We start from the raw sequence: 27,858 nt of genomic DNA, 5'->3' as shown, positions 1-27,858 counted from the left end.
TCCCTATTGGTCGACTCCTCCAGGATAGCACATCAGTATGTACATTTGCCAGAAGGTTTGCTGTTTCTCCCAGCACATCTCAAAGCCATGGAGGAGACTCGAGAAGAGGGAGTTACTCTAGGAGAGCTGGCATTTGCTATAGAATACCAGAATCGGCAGGTCCACCACTGGCACCACTTTCACAGATTATGTTTTGATCCATTAGATGCTGCCCAGTTTCACCTCAGTCTGTTCAGGAGCTCAGTGGTCTTCTGGTCTAGATCTGGGAGGAGATCCTCCAGGACACCATCTGTCATCATCTGTCTCATTATATGAGCATGGGCCAACATTGTCAGGCATGCATACAAGCACATGAGGCTATACAAACTGAGTAGCATCTGAGTAGCTGCAGTGAAATTTCATGTGTTTTTAAAGTGTTCATTTATTTTTTTTTGAGCAGTGTACAAGGATCAGGCAAAAAATAAGCCTTCAACAGAATTATGAGTGTCAGGTGCTCAGTGGAGCAGGTGTGTTGTGTGCAAACTCATTATGTGTGTTTCGATTCAGTTACATAAAGCAAAAACTGATCTATAATAAAGGTCAGAATCTACTTTCTCCTCGTTTTCTTCTCTCTTTTCTGTGCCTCATCAGCTTCATAGTAGAGTGTGCTTGTCATTCTAGTCTAAGAGAGTCTGACCTTATTGTCTAATAACACATTGGTGTAGGAAAAAAAGAATCAAGAAAGACGTGCAAGCGACAGGAGGCCTGAAAGGAACCATAGGGAGTGGAATATGAGGACTGGGCTCTTACAAAAATGAGCTGTGCAGAGAGCATCATGGAAGAAGGTGCATGAGTTTCAGAACACTTTCACTGAAACTCTGGATGTTCTTACTCTGCCACTTCCACTGCCACACAGCAGCATCTACACGCAGATGATACAGCAACACGGGTAGAGTCTAGTGCCCAAAATATTTTATTAGTACTATGGAAAGATCCTTTTGGCTTTGTTACTGCAGAATTAACACAAAACAAGGAGAACAAGAGTGAAAGTAGAGTGGCCCTTCAGAGAGAGAGCTCTACAGCTCAGGAAGTATGTGGGCATTTCCGGCAGGCACTCCGCATTTCTCCTGCCAACAGTGAATGTTTTTCCTGTCAAGGATCCATTCCACCAGCCAAGTGTGTGGTTACCACTTCACATAATGCCATTAACCTTTATTCTGTGACATCCATCTGTGGGAAATGATCATTTGAATGTAAGCAGTTTATAAATTCTTCATGCAAACCAACTGACGGACATTAGCAGATACAGAATGAGTGAGCCTTATTAACATCTCTGCTATTCCTTGTCTTTGTTCCCACAGGAAAGTCGGATGTCTTTATCCAGCTGGATCTGGAAGCAGAGTTTCATTTTACTCACTTGATTATGACGTTCAAGGTTAGAAAAATATCACAGATCATTATTTTGACCTTCATATTTTCACATGCAGACAAAATCATATATGAAACAAAAAGGCGTTGTTCTTTTACAGACTTTCCGGCCAGCAGCCATGCTGATTGAGCGTTCAGCAGATTTTGGTCGTACCTGGCAGATCTACCGCTACTTTGCCCATGACTGTGCCGCTGTCTTTCCTGGAGTCTCACAGGGTCCTCTGCGTAACATAAATGACATCATATGTGAGTCACGCTACTCTGATATTGAGCCATCGACAGAGGGAGAGGTGAGCGACTGTTTTGACGCACTAATCCAATTTGAGACAAATGTGAAAATGACCTTGATCTTAAAGCATTGTTTAAATCTTTGTCATTTAGGTGCTTTTTGTAGTCCACACGTAGGACACACTTACAGCCTGGTAGTTTATCAGTTTATAAAATTTCCTAGCAAGTGAAAAATTCCCAGTTTAATCCTGGAAGGAAACACAAATCTTTTTTAAGGTTTGCAACATGCAGGGCATTTGGTGTACAAATTAAATGCTGCTTTGCTGAGCCCTTGCGAATAAGGGAGCAGCTCAAAGTAGCTTTAGGTGTAGAAATTTACTTTCTCGCTGAGAGTCTTCGTGCCGTTTTGCTCTCACTCTCTTACCTTGTCTTGGACTGTAACCAGGGGGAAACAGCCTGGCTCAAAATCTGTCAGTGTGGTTCTTTTCTGGGGTAATTATTAAACTTTAAAAAGGAGGTAGGCTGTTTTGTTTGTTTCAGTTTTTTCCTTTTTGACAGAGCAATATCAAGAGTATCTATATTTTGTTCTGCTAATCCTTTGAAGGCTGGAAATTAAGTAGCAAGTCCTTTGTCAGTTTGGTCTCCAAAATAACAACACTTCTTTTAACAGATTCTGAGCTTTCAAGTAGCACCTACTGTCCTAAAAAAGGACAACTAACATTTTCTATTTGTTAATTTAGTCATACATGCATATAACATGATGTGGCATAATACACATATGTAACGCATGTGCATAATATTTATTTCCCGGCTTAGGTCATCTACAGAGTGTTGGATCCAGCCATCAAGATTCAGGATCCATATAGCCCGACTATACAGAGTAGGTCCCACACAACAGCCTGCAGCATGCAGCAGTCATCAAAAATGTTAAACAGATAAAACACCTGGTCTATATTGGCTGAATCTTTCTTTTTTGGGGTTTAATATTAAAACATATCAGGCATCATTTACATGTTCGTCTAACAAGTGAAAGGTTGTTGTTCAACTCCAAAACCTTTTATGCGGTTATGTCAGGAAAGGCATGCAGAGCTACCCCTTGTGACAAGGGAGCAGTTGAAAGTAGCTAGCTAAAATTAGCAATGGAAAAGTGCCTGTGAACTTGTTTTTATGTAATTTGTTTTATGTAATTTATATGTATTTTTAAGAGATCTCGGACAGTTAGCACATCTCAGAACAGAGAGGTCGTCCACAGTTTGCTGTGGACTTTCCTTTGCAGTAACTTCATTAACAACAGGATCAAGGTCTGACAGGAAACAATGCTCTGTGTTCTCTTTGTGTGTTCAGGTCAGATGTTACACATGGATGTCTGATTTGGTGAAATAGCAGCCAGTCTCTCAACCAGTCTTGTGTTTCAACCAAAGAAACCTTCAAACCTTTTCCCTCACTGTCTTAAAGTTTGTCAGAACATGTCCATTCCCCTTCTGCTCCTTCTCTAGTCTGAATGGCCATGTGGTTTCCTCCTCCAATCACCCCAGACTAGAATAGCCTCTGCCCTGGTGACTGGATCCACTGGAGGTTTCTTCCTGTTAAAGGGGAGTTTTTCTTTCCCGCTGTCACCTCTTATGAGCAAGCTGTAAGTGCTTAGGTATTATTGTAGGGACTTTACCTTACAATATAAAGCACTTTGAGGCGACTGTTTTTGTGATTTGGTCCTATAGAAATAAAGTTTAATCAAATTGACATTGTTGCAGGGATAAACGTGTGTAAAGCTACTCTTACTCTGTATTGTTTTTCAGATAAAAAGTAGCAAACCACACCAGTGTCCTAGATTACACCCACCCTCATCACATCTGCTATTTTGTGCTGCTTTTGGTAGATTGAGTAGGTCATTACCGAAACGACATAGCTGTATCCATATTCAGAAGTTGGTACATTGTTGGTAGGCCACCCTTCAAAAACATTGGTGAATATCTTAATTTGCCCAGCTCAGTAATTATTGCCCTAAGAGTTCTTGATGAGCAGTTGCTTCTGTAAAAACAAGCTTCTGTTACAGTCTTATAATGAAGTACATGATCATGTAAATGAAATATTACTAGAAGACACCCACGACAAATGTGTAAAAAAAATCAAACCAAACCCCCTGCCCTTTTCCCCTTCTAGTCATACTCACATTTATCATCATAAATCAAACTCCAGCAGACACAATTAGCTCTTGTTATTCAGCTGTGACACGTCTCTCTGGGGTGTGAAACATGGCCCTGCTGTGTGGAAGACATGGTGAGATGTGAAAAGCAGCTGTTTCTCTCCCACGCAGCCTCCCCGTCCTAACCCTCATATTTAGACTGGCAGGACATGAGAGCTTTTCCCAGAAACCCTAGCATGATTTCCAGTGCATCAGCAGAGGCTGTCCGGCTCAGTTGTTAAATATATTAGTGGAGCTGGTCCACATGTAGTACTCTAACTGCCTCACAGCTGAACTGTTTATATTTAATGTCTGCTGCTTGCAAGACAATTGATTATATCCAGTTATATCCATTATTAGTTCTTCTTCGGTTGCTGTTTAATTGTATCTTTGTCTCTTGAGGAAGAACCCAGCAGGGCACGTTACTGATGGACATTTACAATAATAATATTACTCACTTAATATTCACCTTTTGTGACCTAAATCCTTCGACCACACTCAGTACACACTCACTGGAATATTATACAGGAAGCTCAGTTGAGAACACAAAATCCTTAATTTTACTTGGTTTTCGGGTACTTGCCATAGCGTTCATGCAGTACTGACGTTCTGCAAAAATGTCTTTAGCATTACTGCAGTGATTTATAGGTCTGTGATATTTAGGAACTTTATATTATTCTTGATTGGTTTTTTTGCCCGGGTGGTTTCTGCTTTGTCGCAGTGAAGGGAAAGGTCCTGTGTTCTAACATGCACTATGCTACATAAACATTAGTTTGTGCGGCGACTGCTATTGGTAAACAGCTGGACTATAACCACAGAGAATGTTCCAGCATGTCGACAGGCTGAAAAGACAGACAAATCCCTCTGGAAAGCAGTGAGCTTCCTTCCCTAGCTCGTGCCAAATAGTTTCAGAAGATTAAGGTACAGGATGAGGGAAGGACTCTCTCAACGCCACATTCCATTACTGTCTGTCATTTTTGGACATGGTGTCAGTTTAAAGCTGAAGTTGTGCTTGATATATTCAGTTAGCAGCACCTGTAGTTTCTACTCTTTATAGCAGACAATTAAACAAGTCAAACAGGTGTAGTTCTCAAAGGTGTTTGAACTAAGACGCTAAAAAAATATTGCCAAAAATAAATTCATATATGACTGAAATATTTTTACCGTAGTGTAAGGAAGTACATATAAGGTGTTTGGACTGGCGGCAGCAACAAATGTAACGTCGAGGTACCTCAGAACTATGATGGCTAACCGATCCTTCCTCCATCCCAAATCATTAACTTCAGTTAGTGCGTAATGCTTTGCCTCACATTCAGCTCTGTTATGCTCCACTGGCTGACGTCCTCATGCTGCAGCAGTGATCCTTTGGACAGTTGTGTTTAATGGGGATGGACATCTTTTATAAACCCCTTTTTTAAAATTACTTTCGCTACCCCACTAATGTCATACATTAACTAAAAGAGTTTAGCTGTCATCTAGTTTTTTTCTTCCCACTGTCACCAGTGTTCACTGATAGGGGATCGTCTGATTGGTATATATTTTTTTCTATTGTCGGGGCTATACCTTTCAGTACAAAGTGCCTTGAGGTGCTTGTGATAAAGTTGAATTTAACTGAATTAAATTATTAGTAAGCTTAAAATATCTGCACCCTGTTCCTCTTCTGCTTATTCCATCTGTGTCTTCTTTCCATCAGACCAGCTAAAGATCACCAACTTGAGAGTGAATTTCACCAAGCTTCACACTCTGGGGGACAACCTGCTGGACCCCAGAGATGAAATCAAAGAGAAATACTACTATGCAATATACGAGCTTGTCGTTCGTGGAAACTGCTTTTGTTATGGCCATGCCTCAGAGTGTGCCCCCATTGATGGCATCGAGGATGATGTAGAAGGAATGGTGAGTGATGAAGTTTTCAAGAAAGAACAGTGACGTCAGAAAAATCCAATACAAACAGAATCTCACATGTTTTTTAACTAAGCAAAAAATATATGTATTTGTACTTTGGTTGGGTAACATCGGAGGTTTCTTCCTCTTAACAGGGAGTTTTTCCTTCCCACTGTCACCCCCGATGAGTGTTTGCTCATCGTGGTTCATCTGATTGATTATTGTCGGGTCTTTAACTTACATATAAAGTGCCTTGAGTTGACTGTAGTTGTGATTAGGCTCTACATTTTTAGTTTTGCTACTGTAACTGTCCACTTTCTGCTGTGACCCAACAAATTTCCCACGTGTGGGACTAATAAAGGGTTATCTTATCTTATCTTATATAAATAATATTGAATCCAACTGAATAGAATATAAGCTATATATATTATTTGCCTGCAGTCTCGAAGCCAGTGACAATGCCCACAACTACTACTTTGTAGTACTCACAGTATTAGCATATTAGATAAATTAATTGATAAAGTTGTTATTATGTAGAGACGATCATGAATATATGCCCAGAAAGAGATTTTATTAAACAGCTACATAAATATAAAATGAATGCTTATATCCCACAAAGTTAAGGGATGCATTTATTTGGCCAGTTAAAGTAGGAAAAATGAAACATGACTAGGTCTTACTCAACTCCCATTCCAGTTGCCAAACGTGCCATTAAACATTTGCTTGGTAAAGGTCTAATGGTGAAACATTCAACCCAGTACCATGGCAAAGGGTGTAAGCGTGCTTGACTGTGTGCACAGACTACGGTACAGAATACAGAGCAGTGCCTTTAATTAGCACATTACAGCCTGATTTTTCTCATCATTTCAGTGTTCTTCTTTAAGCCCCCATTCCCTTACTTCTTATCTCATGCTAAGGTTCATGGCAGGTGTGTCTGTAACCATAACACTAAGGGTTTGAACTGTGAGCAGTGCGACGACTTTTACAACGACCACCCCTGGAGGCCAGCTGAAGGACGCAACACCAATGCCTGCAAGAGTGAGTACGGATGAATGAGCTGGTTATGTTTAACATTGTAACTGTTGTAGGTTTATGAGAATAGAAAGTGAAATAGCTCACACACCTCAATAAAAGTTTAAAAAGAAGGAATAAAAGTAAAGGACTAATAATGTATAAGGAAGGACTCATTAACATGAAATAAACCTGTTTTTTCTTCAGAGTGTAACTGTAACAGCCACTCGACAGCCTGTCACTTTGACATGGCGGTGTATTTGGCTACGGGAAATGTCAGCGGAGGAGTGTGTGATGACTGTCAGCACAACACCATGGGACACCACTGTGAGATATGCAAACCTTTCTACTACAAAGACCCTGTCAAGGATATAAGAGACCCAAGAGTTTGCATACGTGAGTCTGATAAAAAAAGGAATGCTTCTTTGAAATATTCACATTTGCTGTGTTGTGCAGGATTTACCGCCTGCTTGCACAGCTCTTTGGCTACGCGGGGAGAGAGATTGTGGGAATTCAGGCACAAACTTGTGTGCAGTCCTCCAAAAGCCAGCATGATCATAGTGGTACTGTGGTACAGGCTGATTTTACCATGAAGAAGAAGAAATGGTTCTTCGTTGTTGTTTTTTTCTTTTACAAAAGCATTCTTTGCATAACATTGACTCTTCCCTCGTTGGCAGGAACAGGTCTAAGGACACAAGCCTGAAAGGTTCTGTGTAGCTTTTGGATAAAGCTAACATAGCAGCATGCCTGGACCTTTACCTGTGGCGTTATTTAAACACAAACAATGGAAACAGGGCCAAGTGGCTAGCCTGGATATGGATATACCATAACTGTGATCAGCCTATCAGCTTTCAGCTGCAGTTTCGAGGGGTTAAAAGTGCTCTGTGTGTAGTGCTGTATTTATCCACACAAAAGTTCTTTTAAAAGTCTATAATCAATGCATGTGCACTACAGGCTTCACGTTTCCGCCTCTGGTTAAGACGAGTTTGATGAAGTTAAAATTAAGTTAAATAGTTTAGTAATTATTCTGTCAATGTGAGAGCTGATGCTTCTTGTTGGAGGATATATTTACAGTGTTATAGAAACCTCTGCATGGACCTGTACTGGGCCATGTAGTATTTTATGAAAATCCCTGGATTCACAGCAGAAACCACACAAACTAGACTAAGTGTAGATTTTCATCATTTAATGCTGCACGTTTTTCCCGCAGCGTGTGACTGTGACCCAGACGGTTCACAGAATGGGGGGATGTGCGACAGCCACACGGACCCGTCTCTCGGCATGGTGGCAGGTCAGTGCCGGTGCAAGACTAATGTGGAGGGGCCGCGCTGTGACAGCTGTAAGACAGGCTTCTTTGGTCTGAGCACTGACAACCCTCATGGCTGCCAACGTGAGTATATCCCCTCTTAGCAGTCACACAAGTTCTGAATAGTCTCTGTCTACTACTCACTACTATCTCCACCCTATGCCCCCACCTACATCCAGCTTGTCAGTGTGACCCCAGAGGAACAGTGTCAGGTAGCTCCCAGTGTGACCCAGTCAGCGGAGACTGCTTCTGCAAGCGTCTTGTCACTGGACGCAGCTGTGACCAGTGTCTGGTACGATGTCACAAACGCACTTAATGTTTTAGACTTATCTTAAATGTCTTCATTTTTCATTTTATGTACTCCCTCTTTGTCTCTTTCCCCACAAACAGCAGTAACCCATAGAAGGTTGTGATTAACCACGGCAGACCCGGTGACATGTCAATGCTCTTCAGCATGCTTTATTTCACAGTTGTTGTTAAACACACGGTCGCAGCTCTCCTACTACCAGCCGCACACATCACCAACAACAACCACCACAGTGCCATATTTAAGATCCGCCTTCCCTGCACGACACCGCAGGCCACGCCCCGCCACAAAGGTGTTTTCCAGACTAAAGCCGGTCAGTCATTCTTGGGCTTTATGTCTAGATCTGGCTGAAAAGTGATAGCCAGAAATTCATATTCACCCACTGAGCAAATTTCCATTGATTACAGATTTAATGTCCTAGTGGTCAAGCTGGTAACCAAATAAATCAATTTAGGTTAACTTTGGATCAGAAGTAAAAGTTTGGAAGACATCTGAAGAACACCCAGCTGTTTAAAAAGTGTAAACAAACTAAAGTTCAAGCAACAGTTCATATTCCTAGAGAGCGATTTTTAAAAAACAATTTATTTTTTAAAATAAAACAAAGCACTTAATATATATATATATATATATGTAACAAAAAATCATTTATACCATCGAAATGGGGCATAAACCTGCCGGATGAGGTCATGTCATGCTGATGTGCCAGAGTGGTGAAGTGGTAAGCGATGCTTTGATATAGTTGTAACATAGTAACATCTTGCTGCCATTTTGCCTTCATTTGATAGTTAGAGTCATTAGAGGTGAGACAGAGAACAGGGGAATTACCTGCAGCAAAGGTCCTGAAAGGTAACTTGGCAGCTGAGAGCGTTCACAGCCGTGTGTTCCCTCTCAACAGCTCAGACCTCCTTAGTTTGCTTCTTTCTTTTAAACCACTCCTCCCCCTTTTTACATGCTGTATTTCACATCACAGTTGATACAGTTTAATTACAACAGCATCAAATTAAGTTTGACATTTCCTCACACCCTCTCTGGCCAGAAGGTGATCAGCTTCCTGTTATAATTCGTTCTCTTGTCAAAACCCCCCTACTCAGCCAGGAATAGTGTAGGCAAGAATGTGTGCTCCTGCCTGGGTCATGCGTCTAAATTTAGCCCAGGGATTTGTGGCTTGTCCGGTTGGTGTGGGTTACAGCAGGCCCTAAATGGTCAGGTCTGGACCTGGTCCACAAGTGGATCCTGTTGTTTTACAAGCCTGCTTTTAGGAGCATTAATGTTCAGTGGAAAACTATTTTTAAGCACCCTGTCACTGCTTTGAAACTTTAATTATATATTATTATATATTATAAATTATCAGGGTGAATGCACATTCATCCATATCCTTCTGTGTCACCGCAGAGGGATGGATGTGAGGCTGGAACCAGAGCACACAATAAGCAATAACCAACTTTTTATGTAACTCTAATGGAGAAACCACAAAGTATTCATTTAGCAGGCAAAACATAAAAGTAAAAAGTGAAACTGCTGACTGCGAAAACATGTAGCACACTGTCAATTTAGCTTTTTCTGAGCGAGAAGACAGTGTGACAAAGTAAAGTTAAACCATCGGGGCAGTAGTGGTGCCCCATAGCTTGTTTTATTGGACTACAGAGCTGGACACAGTAGTGTGTATGGTGGTAGTGTTTTGCATGGTTACTCTGCTCGTCTGTATCAGTCAACCTGCCCTCTGTCTGTCCTCGTGTGTTTCTAGCCAGAACACTGGGCACTGAGCCATGACCTGAACGGCTGCAGAGACTGCGAGTGTGACATTGGAGGAGCACTGGACAACCAGTGAGTGCAGCTCTGAGTCGAGTCAACAGAGTCTGTTACAGCTTAGAGGACCTTTTAAAACCATTGTTAGATGGATGTCTGCTCAAAATACTAGCTGGTGTACTCAGCGGGATAAAAGCAAAAGGAAAAATGTAATCTTTTTATCCAAGCTGATCCATGCTGATCCAGCTTAGAAGTTCTGTGAGTCAACTTTAACTACAGGAAAAATCAGTAGTGCTTTATTTTCTGAACTAGGGCCACTGAATACTTATTTTGCAGCTCTGTTTGATATGTTTGGTACACACAATCATCTTAGCCAAAGCGTAACCACATCTGCAGTTTCAGCATAATGACTTGTAATAAATCTTGTCATCTCTTAACTTTTCATCCAACTCATCAGGACAAAGTTAATGAATAGCATCATAAATAGTAATTAAACCTTCCCATCACATCCCAAACAATAGCAAAGTACTACTGTGCATCACAGATCTTCTGGTATGGGTGCAGTTATGTTATGGCAGTGATTTGACAAGATGTATGTGTTATTCATAGCTGCTCCATAGAGAGCGGTCAGTGCCGCTGCCGCAGTCACATAACAGGGCGCCAGTGTACACAGGTGGAGTCTGGATATTTCTTTATGGCTCTGGATCACCTTCTTTATGAGGCTGAGAGCGCCACAATGGGACGGGTGAGTGAGGCCGTCACACATTGGTAGTCAGGCTCTTTAGTGAGAAGAAATCTCTACAAGCATGTCGTCCGTGTTTATGTTCTCAGGGCTGTGTGGTGGACATCAGGGAGCATCAGCCTGGCCGACCTGCTATGTGGACAGGTCTTGGGTTTTCCCGGGTACCTGAAGGTGGAACACTGGAGTTCCGTATTGGCGACATTCCCTACTCCATGGAATATGATTTGCTCATCCGCTATGAGGCGCAGGTATATGTGACTGTTCGTGTACCGTGTCATGTGTCATCAGAAAATGAAAGGAGTCCGCAAATACATGCTTACCATGCACAATGTTTCTATGCAGATGCCCCAGGACTGGGAGGAGGTGCAGGTAACGGTGATCCGTCCAGGGCCGATTCCTACCAGCAGCCCTTGTGGAAACACCATCCCCGACGATGACAGGCTCATTGTCTCTCTGCCTGCTGCAGCAAGGTCTGTGACTCACACATTTGCACACAGATGCGTGTCAGTACTGGTGTACGGTAACTGTGCGCTGCCTGCGTTCTCCTCAGGTTTGTGGTGCCTCTTCAGCCTTTGTGTCTGGAGAGAGACGTGACTTACACCCTCCGCTTGGACTTCAGACGCTATCAGGATGCCAACAGTATCCTCAATGGAGCAGCCAACGCCGTCCTTCTTGTGGACTCTGTGAGACGCATTTCAGCTGTCTAAAATAAGAGGTGTTTTCTTGCCTTTTTAACAAATCCTTCTTCTCCAGATCGCATTGATGCCACGGCACTCCGCCATGGAGATGTTCAATGCAGGAGATCCAGCCTCCAACATCAGGAGGCAGACCTATGAGCGGTATCACTGTCACGACGGGGCAAAGAGTGTGACGCGCCCACTGATGAGTGACACCTGTGCCAAGCTGATAAGCAGCATGTCCGCTATCATAAATGATGGAGCTCTGCGTGAGTTACAAATAAAGCTTATCTGTTTGTATGACTTTATGATTATATGTTTATATTCCTGGAGCCTGCATGATCTCAGACAACATCAGTGAAATTAACACTGTTTATGACACCATTATTGTCCTCCTTAAAGTTAAATGCAACTCTCAGAAACGCCTTAAATCACTCATTATTTATCTTATCATTTTCGAGATGCGCTCCAGACGGGTGACTTTAGCTCCACTTCTTTGCTCTTTTTCTCTCATTGTGATCGTTGTTTATAATACATGTTTGGATCCGGTGGTTTGATGCTGGGGCTTCTCTGTCCTCCAGCTTGTAATTGTGACCCTCAGGGGTCCATCAGCTCTCTGTGTGATGTCCGGGGAGGCCAGTGTCGCTGCAGACCCAATGTGATTGGTCGACGTTGTGACCAGTGTGCTCCAGGAATGTATGGCTTTGGGCCCTCAGGCTGCACAGGTGAGAAGTGCAGATCCAGCTCAGGCCTTTCTCATTTTTCCTGCAGGTCCATTCCATATTTTTTCCCAGCTGCTAATGTTTAAACATTTCCTCAGTAAGTTTAAACATTAGTGGCGATGAGAAGTTAAACATTAGTAGGGATGGAAAAGCAAAGTATTATGAGATAGCCTGACTCTTTACAAACTAAAGTGTCATACAAGTCAAGAACTACTGAAGCACTCTTTAGTGGAACCTGTTGTCAACTCACACCAGCAACATTACAGGTGTTGAGTAGTGAGCTTGAATTGTGTACTGGTACATTTACAGTTCTTTTAATGAGTTGTGTACAATGCATCTGGCGCCCTCTACTGCCTGTCAGTGCAACTTTGCTATGCCCAAAGCCTCTTTTTCTTATTTCTACGTTCAACTCTTTCTCCCACCTCCTCTTCTTTTCCCATCATGTCCTTCTAAAACCCTCTCATCCTTTTTAATTTCCTCTTGTAATCTCTGTCTGTTCTCTGTCAAGCCTGCGGTTGCAGTTTGGACGGCTCAGTGACCCGACTTTGTGACAAGTTTACCGGTCAGTGTCAGTGCCGTCCGGGAGCATTCGGTCAGCGCTGTGACAGATGCCAGTCGGGTTACTGGGGCTTCCCGAGCTGCCGACCCTGCCAGTGTAACGGGCATGCAGACCAGTGCGACCAGAGGACCGGCGCCTGCATCAGCTGCAGAGATAATACTGGAGGGGACAAGTGTGAGAGGTGATGATACAGTACTAGTTTGCTTGGAATCTTGTGGATGAGATCATCAACGATGATTTTATTCAAAAGTTTAGACAAAAAAAGAAAATGTTTGCAAAATATAGGGTTAGAGTTATGACTCTGCGCTAGTGCTGGAGTTGTCACCAATGATGCCTTAAACGTTTAGGGATAGGTTTACAAAATATTGATTTTCTTTTACTTTGATTCCATCTTAAATGAATAATCCAAAGATATACAGATTAAATTTAAGTCTGAATCTGAATCAGAATACTTTATTGATCCCTAGGGGAAATTATGTAAAGTGGCATCTGGCCACGCAAGAAGCCAGAGAATATGAAAGGAAACACTACAAACAGCTTCAGACACAAAAGAAAGCTAACGGTTCACACATCAGAGCAAAAAAGCACTTTGATGACGTACTTTGTAAGGCATTACTGCGAACAGTGGCTTTGAGTAAAACTGCGTTGTTTCACAGTGGTTAGCACCGGTGCCTCACCGCAATTGGTCAGATGGGTAAGATGGCGCTGGCAAGGCTGGCAGCCTTAACCCAATTTCCCTCGGGATGAATAAAGTATTATCAATCAATCAATAATCCTGGGTTCAATCCACCTTTCTTGTGGACTTGTGTTGTGTGGGTACTCTAGTCTCCTCACGCATGTTAAGGAAGCACACTAGATTAACTGGTGATTTTACCTTGGCTGTAGTTGTAAATGCGAGGGTGGATGTCTGTGTCTCTGCGTTCGCCATGTGACAGATTGACAGCCTGTCCAGGATGTATCCCACCACTTTGAACACTCCTTATTGTAGCTGGCATTCAAATACTCGCCTGTTTACATTTGCAGTGCATTTTAGCAACACCTCCTCATCAACACAAGCAGTGATGACTGTACCAGGAAATATGTGCTAAGCTAACAGAATCAGCATTGCAGAGAAAAACCCCTAAAGAAAGAGAACATTTGGAGCTTTTAGCTCACAGAGGTTATTGTACATGTGCTACATATTCACTATTTGAAACTTTAGCCACATTTAAATTCAATATACACTGCTGTAACAGAAGCACACCTGTTCACCCGAGTCACCCAGCTTGTCATTTCTGTAGGTGCGCCAATGGTTACTATGGCAATCCAATTTTGGGCACAGCATCCGGCGGTCAGTGTCGTCCGTGCCCCTGCCCAGATGGTCCCAACAGCGGACGCCACTTTGCCGTGTCTTGTTATCAGGACAGCCGTCACAGACAAATCATCTGCAACTGCAACCAAGGATACACAGGTAAACCTGAGTCAGTGCACTCTCCTACTGTCTCTGTACCTTAACTTCTGTTTGTTCCTCATCCTCAGCACGTGACACTGACTGGTGAGACCAGATGTGTGTGTGCTAGCTTTAGTTGCACACAGTATAAATACTTTGTGATACTACTTATCTGATGTATATTCAGCTGTAAGTTGTGTCACTTAAAGATAACCATGAAATATTAGTATTTTATGTCACTTGTGCTTCATCAGCATTGTTTTTGTAGCTGATTTGGATTTTGTAGCATATCCTGTGATTTGAATAACCTCAATGATTGATATTAATCTGAAACAGTGCTTACAATCTACAAGCTACAGTGATAACACAAGTTAAGACAGGGCAGAGGCTGTAACTGAAACGAGGTAAGGATGATTCTTTGACAGCGGCTTCTGGTGAATGGTAACCTTTATCGTTTCCTCCCTCCCCTGTATTACTGGCACAGGGATTGTTAAACGCTCCGGGGCGAACATTTTTAAGCGTGAGTAATGATGGTTGACCCTGCTCCCTTCCCACCAACCCTCACTTTCCGCTCCACCATTCCTACCCATGCATGGCTTCAGCACCCCTCCCATCAGTGGTGCTGTGCCACAGTGCACTCCTGAGTGAGACCTGGCTCAAAGAATGCCAAATCCTTTTCTGTGACTGTCTGTGATTTTTGTGCGCCTGAAATTAGAAGTTTAAACTGCATTAGAAGTGTAGAAATAGCATTTGAACCACATCTGTAAAAATGCTCCTAATACAAGGGCCTGACCCAGATTCAGTGTTTTTGAGCAGTTCTTACAAAAATAAACCTTTTAAAGTGCAAAGGAAGCGTAATGTGGGCGTGAGTCTGGGTCAGTTTTGTGTTTTGAGCAGGTTTCATCTGTTTCTGTGAATTAATGATGTTGAGAAGTGTTAGTAATTGTGGCAATATGGCCATACAATCAAGATAAACCCATTTATTTGTATTTTATTTACTCCATAGATAAAGCATAATGGAGCACTGCAGGCCCTAAAAATGCAGATTATTTCTGTATATCCACAGCTCCCACTTTCTGCTCCACACTGTTTTTTCTTCCCTTTGACCTCCTCTCTCCTTAATTCTTGTCTTCCATCCAACTTTGCTGTCGTCTAATCCTCTCTGTACTTCAGTGTCTGTGCTGCCAGTGCAGCTTGACTTTACCTCTCCCCACATTCTCATTCTTTCTTTCTCTAAGTTTCTTCTGTGCTCCAGTTCCTGCTTGGCTCAGGTATGCCGAGTATTTCGGCTTTGATGTCCAACTTTTAAGGGACAGCTAATAATCTATGAAGACACTGTCAAAGCTGTGTGTAGCAGTAGTTGATGACATAATACAGTATATTACAGATTAGGACAGAATTATTAGGCCACCTATCAAAATTTTATTTTTTCATTATTTCCCCAAGTTCTGTTAAAACAGAGAAAGGAATTTCCAAATATCCTAGTTTTATTTTAGATGCTTATGCTATCTTAGTTTGCACACAGACAAACTTATATATAAAAAAAGAAAGAAAACAACTACCATGGCCAAAATTATCAGCACCCCGTGATGTTAATAGTGGATTTTGCATCCTTTCTTGCTGAACAGCCTGCAGTTGTTGTGGTTTTCAACAAGTCTACACCAGGAGTGATGTATGTTTTGGGTCTTTGTGGTGTTGGAAGAGAAATCGACGACCCAGACCTAGTTTACCTGCAAACAGCTTGAGGTTCTTCATTCAGGATGAGGACCAAAACGCAGGACTCAAAGATGGGAATTTAACTGAAAACAACAGCTTTGTTGCTTGAAATAATTCTTCACAAATATAAAAAACAAAACCGAAAGCAAGGAACTCGAAATATGAACTCAAACCAAAACACACAGAAACTGGGAAACTAACGGACAGAGACGAACACAGGGCTTAAATACACAAGCAGGACAACGAGAGGATGGGGGAACAGGTGGGAACCCAGCTGGGACAAATGAGACATTCATAAAGACATGGACTAGACACTGAGACGTGGAAACATGACAGACTCGGGAACAGAGGAAACATGGAGCACAGAGACAAAAGTAACTAGACATGGAATATAGGGACGACGTAGTGACAGAGAACCAAGACAAGCATACAACACACGACAGACAAACAAGGAAAACAAGAATACAGAACAAACCTTCACTAGGGACATGAGACCAGGAACACAGCAGAGGCACAGAAACAGAACAGAAAACCATAGCAGATGAAGGCATGATGCTAAAATCACTGAACGTAAATATTATAAGCCATTATGTATGTGATCACAGGTGTAGTATGATGTCCTAGAGAAGAATGTGGGGACAAAGATGCTTCACTAATGAAATTGGTTAACAAAACACTTTTGAGTGATGGCAAGTAACAGAACTGCTACATAACAGACTGCTTTAGTAAAATATTGGATTTATGTAATCATTTCCTTGCTTTAAAAAATGGGTTGAGCCAAGTGTTAGACTAACAGGTTTCTTTTAGTAGAAAGGACTTGAGAATCTGTTCATGATGAGGGGCCGTATAACTGTTTAAACCAAGATTGTCTACTGATTCTAACACTGGAATTTCATACTTTCCTGCTTCTTCTCGGATCATTCATCCTAAAATCACGGCACAAAATGTAAAATGTAAAACTATTTTTGCCATCATATCTTCTTCCTCTCTGCTCTGGCCATAAATAATGACAATTTCTTCTTCTTTTTCCCAACCTAGGTGCCCGATGTGAGGAATGTGCCCCGGGTTATTACGGTAACCCTTCTCAGCCAGGAGGGCGCTGCCAGCCGTGCCAGTGTAACAACAACATAGACATGTCAGACGTGAACGCCTGTGACAGTCAGACCGGAGAGTGTAACAAGTGCCTTTACAACACTGAAGGTCCCAACTGTGGCATCTGCAAGAGCGGCTATTTCGGGGATGCTTCCCGACGAAACTGCAGGAGTGAGAATCACTTTCACTGTGAAAAGAAAAAGCTCTGTGTTGCACGTTAGCGATACTTCAGAAATCGAAAGAAATCTTAATTAGCCTTTTTTTCCCCTTCAGAGTGCACATGTAACTTCCTGGGTACTGAACGCAGCCAGTGTATTGAGCGCGAGGACTGCGTGTGCCAGCGGGCCACAGGCCAGTGCCAGTGTCTGCAAAATGTCGTAGGTCTGGCGTGCGACCACTGCGCCCCCAACCACTGGAACCTGGCCAGTGGGAGGGGCTGTGAACCATGCAGCTGTGATCCTAACAACTCTGTTACCTCTGCGTGTAATGAGGTAGGGAATACTTTGTGTTTTTTAGTGGGAATGCTTTCACTATACAGAGCTTGTGTGACATATTTCTTTTTGTCGTGCAGTTCTCTGGTCAGTGTCAGTGCCGTGATGGCTTTGGAGGGAAGGCATGCACAGACTGTCAGGAGAACTTCTGGGGAGACCCCAGGACACAGTGCAGAGGTGTGAGACACAAGAACATGAGAAAACAGTGTTAAAGAGACCAAATGATTTAAAGAGATGAACTCTTGCTGCTCATGCTTTGAGATTGTTTGCACTCAAGAAAGTATTCTTACAGAATGATAAACACATGCACACAGTACTGTTAGTTACAATGAGTTTCAAAATAAATGTATTCCATAACTGGACAACAGTCACTCAGGTTAGTCAGTCAGGTCTCAACAAAAGGAGACTATTTATCCACCTGCACTATTTTCATTTGGCACACTAGCTTTTGTTTTGGGACCTCTGTGCGCTTCCAAATGCACACTTGGAAAATAGCAGCAGGACCCAAGCACAGAATACTGTCTGAGAATGTAAACGTTATGATTTAGAGACCCTCTTAAGTATTGTTGCATCCTCTAGGCACTGCTGTACCCTTGACAGGGGTTACTCAGTTGCATCCGTGTGATTTGTAGCCTACAGAAAGCAATCTTGAACTTTTTATAACAATTTTGTACCATAAAGTAATATTACAAACATTGACATTATAAAGAAAATGTGATAGTAGAGATTTGTGACTAAGCTTGTCTTTGGTGTGTGGTTGGATTTTGGCAGTAAGCTCTTTGTTATTGTGGAAATTTTGTGGGGCTATATGCAATATTGTACACGAGTACATTTGCATTGTTTTAAGCTAATATGCAGTTATGTATAAAATAACGTACACCTTCTCTGAATTCAAATTCAGCTGAAAGATTCTTATGTATCAGTTATGTATGTTTTGGGAGTTTGGTGGTCGGCAGCATCCAGCTGTGTGCTACCACAAGGAGGAATGACATCATCACTAATCTGTGAGAAGTAATTTTTTTCATGCCCATCAACCAGGGAAGGGTTATAACACCATTTCCAAACTATTTGAAGTTCATCATCCTACAGAGAGAAACTTGTTCACAAGTAGAAAACAGTGAAGAAAGCTATCATTCTTCCCAGCATGGACATTCCAACAAATTCAGCCCAAGGCCAGACTGTACAATTCTCAGACAGACTACAAAAAACCTAAGAGCTTTTTCTTAGACTCTAGAAGTCTGACTTTGTGTTTTAAACGTTAAAGTTCATGACAGTAGAACTGGAAAAAGACTGATTAAGTATGGCTTGTTTGGAAGGGCTGCCAAGAGAAAGCTTCTTGTGTCTTAAAGAAAGTAGAGAAAGAAAATAAGAGCTTCTCCTGTGCCGTGTTCAGCCAGCATCAGGTGAAGACTCACAGAAGCTAATATGGTGCTGCTAGGCTACCTGAGGTTGTTCTCTACTAACTATCCTCTCATTTTCTCCCCTATAGCATGTGACTGTAACTGGCGTGGGATTGAGACCTCTCAGTGCAACCGAGTGACAGGCCACTGCGTTTGTCAGCAGGGAGTGTCGGGTGTCCGCTGTGACCAGTGTGCCAGAGGCTTTTCTGGCCAGTTCCCCAACTGCCAGCCCTGTCACCAGTGTTTTGGGGACTGGGATCGCATTGTGCAGGTTCAGCTTTAATGCAGGGAGGATGGATCTAATCCTTGAATCATTGATTGATTAGGTGTCAACCCCAATCTTTTGTTTCTCTTTCTTGTCATTACCAGGACTTGGGAGCGCGCACAAAGGCTCTTGCAGAGCGTGCCCATGAGATTCAGACCACTGGGCTTATTGGACCTTATGAGAAAGCCTTTAAAGACCTGGAGGAGAAGCTGGCACAAGCTCAGGACATTGTCACTGCACGCAATGCCACTGCTGCAGCTGTCACTACCCTAATGGAGCTTATTGAAGATCTTAGGTAAAGCAGATTCATCTGCAGTTATTTTATTGCTTAACTTAGCTAATAGTTTCAGCATAAACCCTTCTTTCCTTATCATGCTCAGTTCCAGCTCCATAGTTTTATTCTTTGACTCGACTTTCATAGCTTAGCATGACACACAGTCCAGAGTGCCTTAGTCCACCCTGTGTCTGAGTTAAATATTTCTGGCTCCTTTCACCTTATTATTATTCTGACTGGTAGCAACCTGTAAACAGAAGGTTTGGCAAAGTGGTGGGCGGAGCCTCTCTTCTCACAAAATAGAGTTGTGTGCCTGAGATGACCATATTAGGAACATCTGCTCTCAAATGCAGGACCAGCAGTAGAAATAAAAAAACCTTTTGATCAAGGACTTTTTATCATATCTTTTGCCAGATCAAATAGCAAAACAACATAATCAAACATCATTAACATATTTACTCAGGAGAAGAGATGGCAATCATGGGACGTCTTGAACAGCGATACAGTGTATATTTTAGAACAAGTCTAAAAAGTTTATTACACAATCTATGTTGCTATAGAGATAACCAAAGCATGTCCATTAGTGTGGCTGGGGCCCCTCTGCAGTCATATTTAGGGTCCAGTTCTATATGAATTTTTGATAACTTGTCCTTAGACCAATGAAGATGATGTGCGCCTTTAAACTGTGCTGCAGAATGTCTAAGGCACACCGTACAAGTTTAAATCCTCCTTATACTTTTTCCCATTTGGGTCCAGAGTCAGTTTCCCATTTCAAGATCATCTCTTCCCCTTTTTACAACAGCGCTTTTTTGTAAGTTATGGTCTTTATAGATTTTTAATCACCATTTGACGTCTCCAGAGTACGTGGCAGGGATCATTTTCTGTGAAAGAAAGGATGTGCTGCGAAACACCGCTTGGTTAGATGCTGGCAACACCAACCCTTTATGTGAACATCCGGGGTAAATGGGATTAATTTAGCAAAATTAATAACCAGCTTCATCTGACTGTTTATCCTGTTCCCCAGTGTTAGAGTAAGTGAGTAAAGATAATGATAAGATACACTGTTGAACTTGCCCTGATCAGTTGAAGTGTATTGAGAGAAGTATACATCCTACTCATTTGTTTGTCTCATGTGAAGCAGGCATGTGGTTGGCTGGAAATGGACCCAGAATTCAGGACTCAGCAGACGAATGTTAAACTCAAAATCACAACTTTATTGCTGGCAAAATGTGACACAGGGACTGGGGATAAACAAACATGGATATATGACTGACTGGGGAGACAAAACGATGAAACACAGAAGATTATGGGAACAGGAAGGGCTAAATACAGGGACAGGACTACAGATGTGTTAGATTGATTAGACAGTGAAAGCAGACAGACACGGGGTCATGAGCAGGGAGACAGAAAGGATAACAAAGCATGGAGACTAAACAGACTACAACAGGAGACGCTGATGACAAGAAACAGAGATGAGACTAGGAACAGACTGGACACGAAAGGGAACTAACGTAACAAAACAAGAACCTTGAACTAGAAATAACAAACTCAGGTGCGCTAGAGAATACTAAACTCAACATTAACTAATATAAAACTTGAATGTAAACATTTCATAAATCCAAAGGAATGAGTAAGAGTTGAAGACCCAGGACCGTGACATTTTTTTGATTTGATTTGAAATCTTATCAACATGTATTACATTTTCAAGCCAAACATATTTTATATATACAAATCCTACAGTGATTTTAGTCAGGTATCAAAGGCTTCATCATTTACAGAAGGGGTAAAGATGTTTTTTTGTTTTTTTTTACTGATGCAGCAAACCAGGGAAGAAAAAACAACTTTCAGAAACTGAGATTTGTCTGTGGATACAGATGTTACAGATGTTTGTCTTTCTCACCAGAGCACAGATTGGTGAGACCACTGACACCTTAAACAGTCTTGAGGGAGAATTAACCATCGTGCAGGACAGCAACTCAGAGGCAAGCAAGGAGCTGAGTGCTCTGGAAAGAGAGGCCAAAGAGCTTAACCTCACTTCAGAGCAGCTACACCACCAGCTGGATATCCTTAAAAACTCCAACTTCTTAGGTGAGAAAACTGTGTTGATTTAAATTTCTGTCTAATAAAATCTAAGAATATTATTTTTTGCATAATTCATCTACCTCCCATTTTTCACTCCAATCAGAAATAACATCAGCATCTCATCTAATATGTTTCTTAAAGGGGCGTATGACAGCATCCTTAGCTCCTACAACAGGTCTCGCGATGCAGAGAGGCGGGCTAATGAATCAACCACCACCAAACCCAGTACAGTCAGCCAGTCTGCAGACACACGCCGCCGCACTGAACGCCTCATTGCTGCAAAGAAAGACGACTTCAACCGTAAAAATGCTGCAAACAAGCGTGCTCTGGGAGAGCTCAACACCAAAACACAGGGCTTGGACATGAAGAAGCTCAACGAGAAGGTTTGTTTTATTCTTTATTGTTCTTGTTTAGCTGTCTGCACTCATATAGTTTCATATTTACTCATATTTATTTTGTAGGTGACATAGGCTCTATCCACTGTGGATTAGAGGAGTACTTGAGTCCTGCACATATACTTGCAATATCCATACCAGTGAAATTACATTTGCATTCATACCAACAGGTTTGTGGTGCCCCAGGTGATGCCCCCTGTGCAGAAAGCCCCTGTGGGGGTGCCGGTTGCCGTGATGATGAGGGGAAGCGTCATTGTGGAGGCCTGAACTGCAACGGTGCTGTGGCAGTAGCTGACAGTTCCCTGGAGAAAGCCAGACATGCAGAGAGGGAGCTGAACAAAGCTATGAAGGAAGTGGAGGGACTCTTTACTAAGGTATGAGAGTATATGCAGATCTATAGATGAGATGGGTGTGTGTGTGTGTGTGTGTGTGTGTGTGTGTGTGTGTGTGTGTGTGTGTGTGTGTGTGTGTGTGTGTGTGTGTGTGTGTGAGAGAGAGAGAGAGAGAGAAACGGGTTTTCACAGGACTCTGGATTCCTGCAAAAAACGAATTACTTCTAGCAGTATCTGGAAGTATAAGCTTTATTTGTAGTTGAATGACTTTATCACTCTGACACATCAATGTGGAGGAATTTTTAACCATCCTTCTCTGCCACAAGGCTTGCATCCCTATCCCAAATATTAACATTAAGAGCTTGGGTCAGTTCTGTGTCTGACCAGTTTGCTCAGTAGGTTGAGAAACAGACAGAAGTGTGAGGAGCTTGCAGAAGGTGATTTCTATAGTGAGACACTTCGCTTGATTTTCAGAGAATTGAGGTTACTCTAGTAACCAAACATTTTGATTGCACCCACAGTAATAAGTGCAGTTGTAAATCTCCCTATCAAAGATATAAACATTTGTGTCTTTATCCAGGTGGCAGAGGCTAAAACACAGGCAGAGGAGGCTAAGGGTAAAGCCAAGGCAGCTCTGGATAAAGCCGCCACTACCAAGAACAAAGTGGAGCGTTCCAATAATGACCTGAGAGACCTCATCAAACAGATCAGGGACTTTCTCACACGTAATCTTCAAAAGATTTATTTATTTATCACTGAAACCTTGTTGAATATTGATGTTACCTGATAATCTAGCCTCCTAATAATCCTGATATATCTCTCTCAGAGGAAGGCGCAGACCCAGATAGTATTGAGGCAGTGGCAAACCGTGTGTTGGAGCTCTCCATTCCAGCTTCACCCATTCAAATCAAGCATCTCGCTGATGAAATCAAGGAGCGGGTCCACAGCCTTTCAAATGTGGATGCCATCCTGCAGCAGACGCAGGATGATGTCCGCAAGGCCGAACAACTGCTGCTGGATGCCAAAAGGGCGAGGTAGTTAGATTTAAAACTGTATTATAATGTATCGGTATAGAGTTATTTGTGCTACTTGCAGTCATTAACGCTTCATTGTTGTGAAGGCATCATGCTGAGGGGGTGAAGACGACAGCAGAGAGAGTGGAACAGGCCTTGGTGGATGCTAAGAATGCCCAGACTTCAGCAGAGAAAGCCATAACAAAAGCCAGAGCTGACATCGGGGAGACTAAAAAACGGCTGACAGAGGTTAGCAAAAATTCATAACACTTATGTATATTGTGGGCATTGCCTGTATACAAAAGATGGATGTAGTCGCTGTGACATCACTCATTGGTTTTGGATTCCTAGTTTTAAAGTTTCAGTGTTAGTATTTTGACCAACATCATGTTAGTTTTTTAGAGCCCAAAATTGCTGTATATGGATGAAAGGGGTTGAGTGCTAAATTATCAGCTAATTAGCAAGCTTCTTTAGCTAGCTGCATACATAATCTGTATGGATATAATGCACACGCTGGTATACTGGTCTCATTTGCTAAATGTTATTCTTACTGAATCCAACATGATGTTAATTTGATTAATGATGCTCAACATTACTGACAAAAAAGATGATAAAACAGCGTCGCTTTGGGATGAGCCCACTGTGTGACAAGTCTCTAATGTAAGAGCAGAGCCGTGGCCTTGGTTTCACAGTCATTTCTGCTCCTCACTAGTCACATTTCAAAGCACAAATATGGTGATGATGAAAACTTCAAATGCCTTTGTGCACTTATATGTACAGTTATCTTAAAGCACTTTCATTCTAGTGGTCAGTAGAACACAAAAACCTCATGTTTAGTGCCCAAATAAAAACAAAAATGAAAGTTTGAAAATTTTGCAGACTTTGTCCCAAAGAAAAGTTTAAAAGGTTTTCTTCCGTAAAGGTCATATTTCTGCTATTTTGTTTGTTGTTGCAGAATCTCTCTGGTCAGTGGCTGTGAGCCACAGTAGAGCTTAACTGAACAACAGGTTATTTCTTTAAGCATTTTACATAAAAAAAATATAGTTTAGGAAGTTAAGAGTTGTGTCTGTTGGACAGCTTCCTTTTTCAGCAGGCAAAAACAAAATAAAAAAATTAAACTAGATTTTAATGACCCTAATTATAAAAGATAAATATACATATCACAGTGTTTTGTTTATAGCATGTTTCTGCTGCCCCCTAGTGGTTATAAAATACATAACCATAGATTAAAAGAGTTTTTTTGTTTGGCTTTTTTTTTTATTCGTGAAATTTCAGGGACCAAAACATATGCAAGCTGATCAACATGCTTAGAGAAATTACTTGCACATAAGGGATAATGACAGTTATCCCAGTTAGATAACGTTAATTTCAATTCAGAAAGAACTTTACTTCTTTTACCCACTCTACGCAGATTGAGTCAGAAACATCCGATGGTGAGATGAACCTTAATGATGCCGTGGCCCGCCTCAACACACTGAGACGTGAGATCAATGCCTTGAAGACCAAACGTGCCAGCAACAGCATGGCAGCTGCCCGAGCTGAAGAGACAGCTACCATGGCACGGGACAAGGCAAATGAAGCCAAGCAGGTGTGTGTTTGTGTTTGTGTGTGCTTCATAACAACCAGACATGTCTGTTATAAAAGAAGATGTCTTTCTGCGCAGATTCTGGATGGTCAGTTGACAGATAAATACAATGAGGTACAGCAGCGGGTTGACACTAAAGCCAAGGCTGTGCAGGATGCCAAGAAAAGGGCAGAGAGACTCAGAGATGAAGCCAAGGAACTTCTGAAAGATGCCCAGAAAAAGCTACAGAGGCTTGCAGGTACTTATTAATGTCTGTGAGTGTCTGGAGGACAAAAGCAGATAGTTGCAAAGAAACAGTTGATGCAATACATTTATCAAATTTTGTCTAAATTATGTCAATCTTGACTTGTAGGCAACATGTGTACATTTTTAAAATGTGTGGTGACTGACAACACTCTAAGAATACAAGTCTTTAAACGAGATTAATACAACAAAATGATCAGTTATGAAAAGAATAATGTGGACAAAAGGCAAATAAACCTTACCAAACAGAAGACATTAGTACTTGTGTAAATATATACACTATGTTTGATATAAACATGACTTTTCAAAGACTAACATACCTGCTCAACATACTCACATACTCAGATCACATCAGCAGAGAACTTCAGTATATTAAGCTGACAACTTTTGCTCCACAATTATTAACTGAATTTAGAACATCCATTGAAGCAAAAAAAAAAAAAAATCAAAATTGTTATTAATTAAATTAAATATGGTGTGATTAATTTTTATAAAATTAACATTTTAAATGTCACACTGTTCCTTCCAGGCTAAATTCTGTGTCGATCATAACATTCCCTTTATGATTGACACATTCATTCATAACATTTCTCTTTCTTTCAGCTTAAAAATCTATGTAAAATACTTGAGTTGTGGCCTTTTTGGTTGCAAAGCATTAAAATACAAATCTAAAATACATCTAAGAGCATCAGTAGGTTTCGTGGCAACAGAATAGATATTTAGCTTTATTTGGCTGTCATTCCTTATCATGTGAATACTAAATGAAGAACATGTATATGACTGAAAACATTTGGGTCCTACAATTGGTCCCTGAGGAACTCCAAATGTTAATTCACAGTGTTTTAAAAACAGTCTAAAATTGACAGTGAGAACATTTTTCCAGATACTCCAGATTAGATATTTTGTGTGTTTAAAAGCCAAGACCCGATCAGCTAATGTCTCGCTGTGTAACCATTCCTGAAATGTCTGGATTCTGCAGAGTTGGAAAAAAACTATGAGGAAAACCAGAAGAAACTGGAGGGGAAGGCTCGTCAGCTAGACGGTTTGGAGGACAAGATGAAAAGCATCCTCCATGACATCAACAAACAGATCCAGATCTACAACACATGTCAATAACTCACCACTCAAAGTCAAAAAGAAAGAAGTCCGCCATCTTCTCCGTCTGCCACTTCCTTCAGATACAGTTACACGTCAAAACGCAACAAAAAATAAAGTCACTCCAGAAGTGAATGTGCATTTTTGTCTCCAAATGTTCCTGTTTTGTCAGTGTTTGCAATCGTTGCTATCATATTGACATAAATAAAGGTTGTCTGATGTCATGTTTTATTTCTGATTCAAATTCGAGCACAATATATTTGCATTTATTGCTGCAAATAAGATCACATGTATATGTTAAAATGTGTGATTTCAATTATAAAAACAATGTAAGTTATATATTTTAAATCATTTTAAATTATAATGTTTTCCCTTTATTTACCATGTGATGGTCTAGCTGTAGTTAGATGGTCCAGGCCTTAACCATTAACCATTGTCTTCTGTTATTGAATGTGGATGAAGTTGCAATCAGCTGTCACATTTTTCTCTTAAGTATTATTTTGTTATTTTGCTTTTTAAATTTGAATAAAATCCTCAGAGGAAGGAGCAAACAGAGCCGTGTAGTTGTAATAAGAACCTTTATTATATATATATCTATATAAAATTGTCCAATGAAGCACAGATGAAGTGTGAGTCAGGAATCCAGTTACCATGTTTGTCTTCAAGCAAAATAGCAGGGAAACAAATCATAAACATTTATATGTGGAAAAATAATGAACTGTTTGTCTCTGCTGCCTGGAGTAGGAGGGTGGCTGTATACTGAATGTTAAGAATTGCAACCAAATGCCAAGATTGTGAATGTTTATCACACATACTGTGATGGAGCTTGGAGTTATTGTTTATTGAAGTGACATAGTAATAAGCGATGTGTAGTACGCTGTTTAATTGTGCCTTACATTGCCAGTATCATACATTCTTTTACTATTTGCATGCCAATTTGTTTTTTTGTTTTTTTCTAGGTGTAACAGATGATTTTGGTACACCTAGAAGCTGCAGCCAAATGATTGATAACTGCTTAACAAAATGAAAATACCAAAAGTAACCTTTGTAAAGTTTTAAAGTGTACAGTTTGATGAATGAATAACTTTTAAAAAATCTGTGTAGATGTTTGTTTGTTTGTTTGTTTGTTTTTTCATTACATTTATCACAAAGCAGAATGATTTGAAGTTTCCACGTTTTCTAACCGTGCTGTCTTGTGGCTCCAATGTGCATGGGGTTTGCAGTGGTGCAAGATGTCCCATTTCTATTTTTGTGTCTGTGTCCTTGATGTGCCCTTTTGACAGAATCTGCTGCACTGCAAGTTTTACAGCTGTCCGTTTACCAGGTTTGCCACTAAGTGTTGGCAGATCTCAAAAGCAAAAGACTTGAGGTTGATCTGAAATACCTACCTTATGCCATTTGTAGTTGCCTGGATTTGAAGTTTTTGTAAATGAGCCAAAATTGTAATGAGGTTTGGAAGTTATGGGTTTGTTTCTTGGTGCGCTTTAAATGTAGTTGCTGCAAAACCAAAGTTACATACATTTTTCAGGAAAAGACAAACAGACAAACTACTACGTACTGTAGTCTAACAAGATAATGGAGACCTATTTGGGACAAGGCTTACTAAATCTAGACCTCTGTCCTTAACTTCTGTGAGAATATTGGTGCACAAAAGGATGTCGTGAGCGCCATTAAA

General features: G+C 41.2%; 1 protein-coding gene across 2 annotated transcripts in view; it reads left to right on the top strand.

Moving 5' to 3' along the window:
• lamb2 (laminin, beta 2 (laminin S)) overlaps positions 1-27,845 on the top strand; it is a 44,724-nt gene extending 16,879 nt beyond the window's left edge. The window contains exons 5-36 of one of the 2 annotated variants that reach the window (XM_086278425.1): positions 1,341-1,414; positions 1,509-1,697; positions 2,452-2,515; positions 5,511-5,713; positions 6,619-6,739; positions 6,920-7,108; positions 7,923-8,102; positions 8,198-8,310; positions 10,070-10,149; positions 10,681-10,816; positions 10,903-11,061; positions 11,156-11,283; positions 11,364-11,496; positions 11,567-11,759; positions 12,072-12,215; positions 12,721-12,952; positions 14,052-14,221; positions 14,685-14,720; positions 16,955-17,179; positions 17,282-17,499; positions 17,580-17,676; positions 18,989-19,170; positions 19,269-19,459; positions 21,342-21,526; positions 21,662-21,903; positions 22,086-22,289; positions 22,828-22,972; positions 23,074-23,281; positions 23,368-23,509; positions 24,672-24,848; positions 24,924-25,083; positions 26,068-27,845. In XM_086278425.1, coding sequence (XP_086134551.1) covers positions 1,341-1,414; positions 1,509-1,697; positions 2,452-2,515; positions 5,511-5,713; positions 6,619-6,739; positions 6,920-7,108; positions 7,923-8,102; positions 8,198-8,310; positions 10,070-10,149; positions 10,681-10,816; positions 10,903-11,061; positions 11,156-11,283; positions 11,364-11,496; positions 11,567-11,759; positions 12,072-12,215; positions 12,721-12,952; positions 14,052-14,221; positions 14,685-14,720; positions 16,955-17,179; positions 17,282-17,499; positions 17,580-17,676; positions 18,989-19,170; positions 19,269-19,459; positions 21,342-21,526; positions 21,662-21,903; positions 22,086-22,289; positions 22,828-22,972; positions 23,074-23,281; positions 23,368-23,509; positions 24,672-24,848; positions 24,924-25,083; positions 26,068-26,204 — 5,057 coding nt within the window. In that variant the 3' untranslated portion in view covers positions 26,205-27,845. The remainder of the gene's footprint in view (positions 1-1,340; positions 1,415-1,508; positions 1,698-2,451; positions 2,516-5,510; positions 5,714-6,618; positions 6,740-6,919; positions 7,109-7,922; positions 8,103-8,197; positions 8,311-10,069; positions 10,150-10,680; positions 10,817-10,902; positions 11,062-11,155; positions 11,284-11,363; positions 11,497-11,566; positions 11,760-12,071; positions 12,216-12,720; positions 12,953-14,051; positions 14,222-14,684; positions 14,721-16,954; positions 17,180-17,281; positions 17,500-17,579; positions 17,677-18,988; positions 19,171-19,268; positions 19,460-21,341; positions 21,527-21,661; positions 21,904-22,085; positions 22,290-22,827; positions 22,973-23,073; positions 23,282-23,367; positions 23,510-24,671; positions 24,849-24,923; positions 25,084-26,067) is intronic. The other variant, XM_086278426.1, reaches the window with a different exon arrangement.
• Positions 27,846-27,858: the final 13 nt, after the last annotated feature.

The sequence above is a fragment of the Aulonocara sp. 'chitande type north' Nkhata Bay genome, linkage group LG20, assembly GCF_057382095.1.
Source record: "Aulonocara sp. 'chitande type north' Nkhata Bay isolate Kocher_YH1m ecotype deep benthic linkage group LG20, A_spYH_male_GT1.1, whole genome shotgun sequence".
NCBI classification, from domain to species: Eukaryota; Metazoa; Chordata; class Actinopteri; order Cichliformes; family Cichlidae; genus Aulonocara; species Aulonocara sp. 'chitande type north' Nkhata Bay.
Note: the sequence above shows the minus strand (reverse complement) of the source record. Positions and strands in the feature narration are given on the sequence as shown.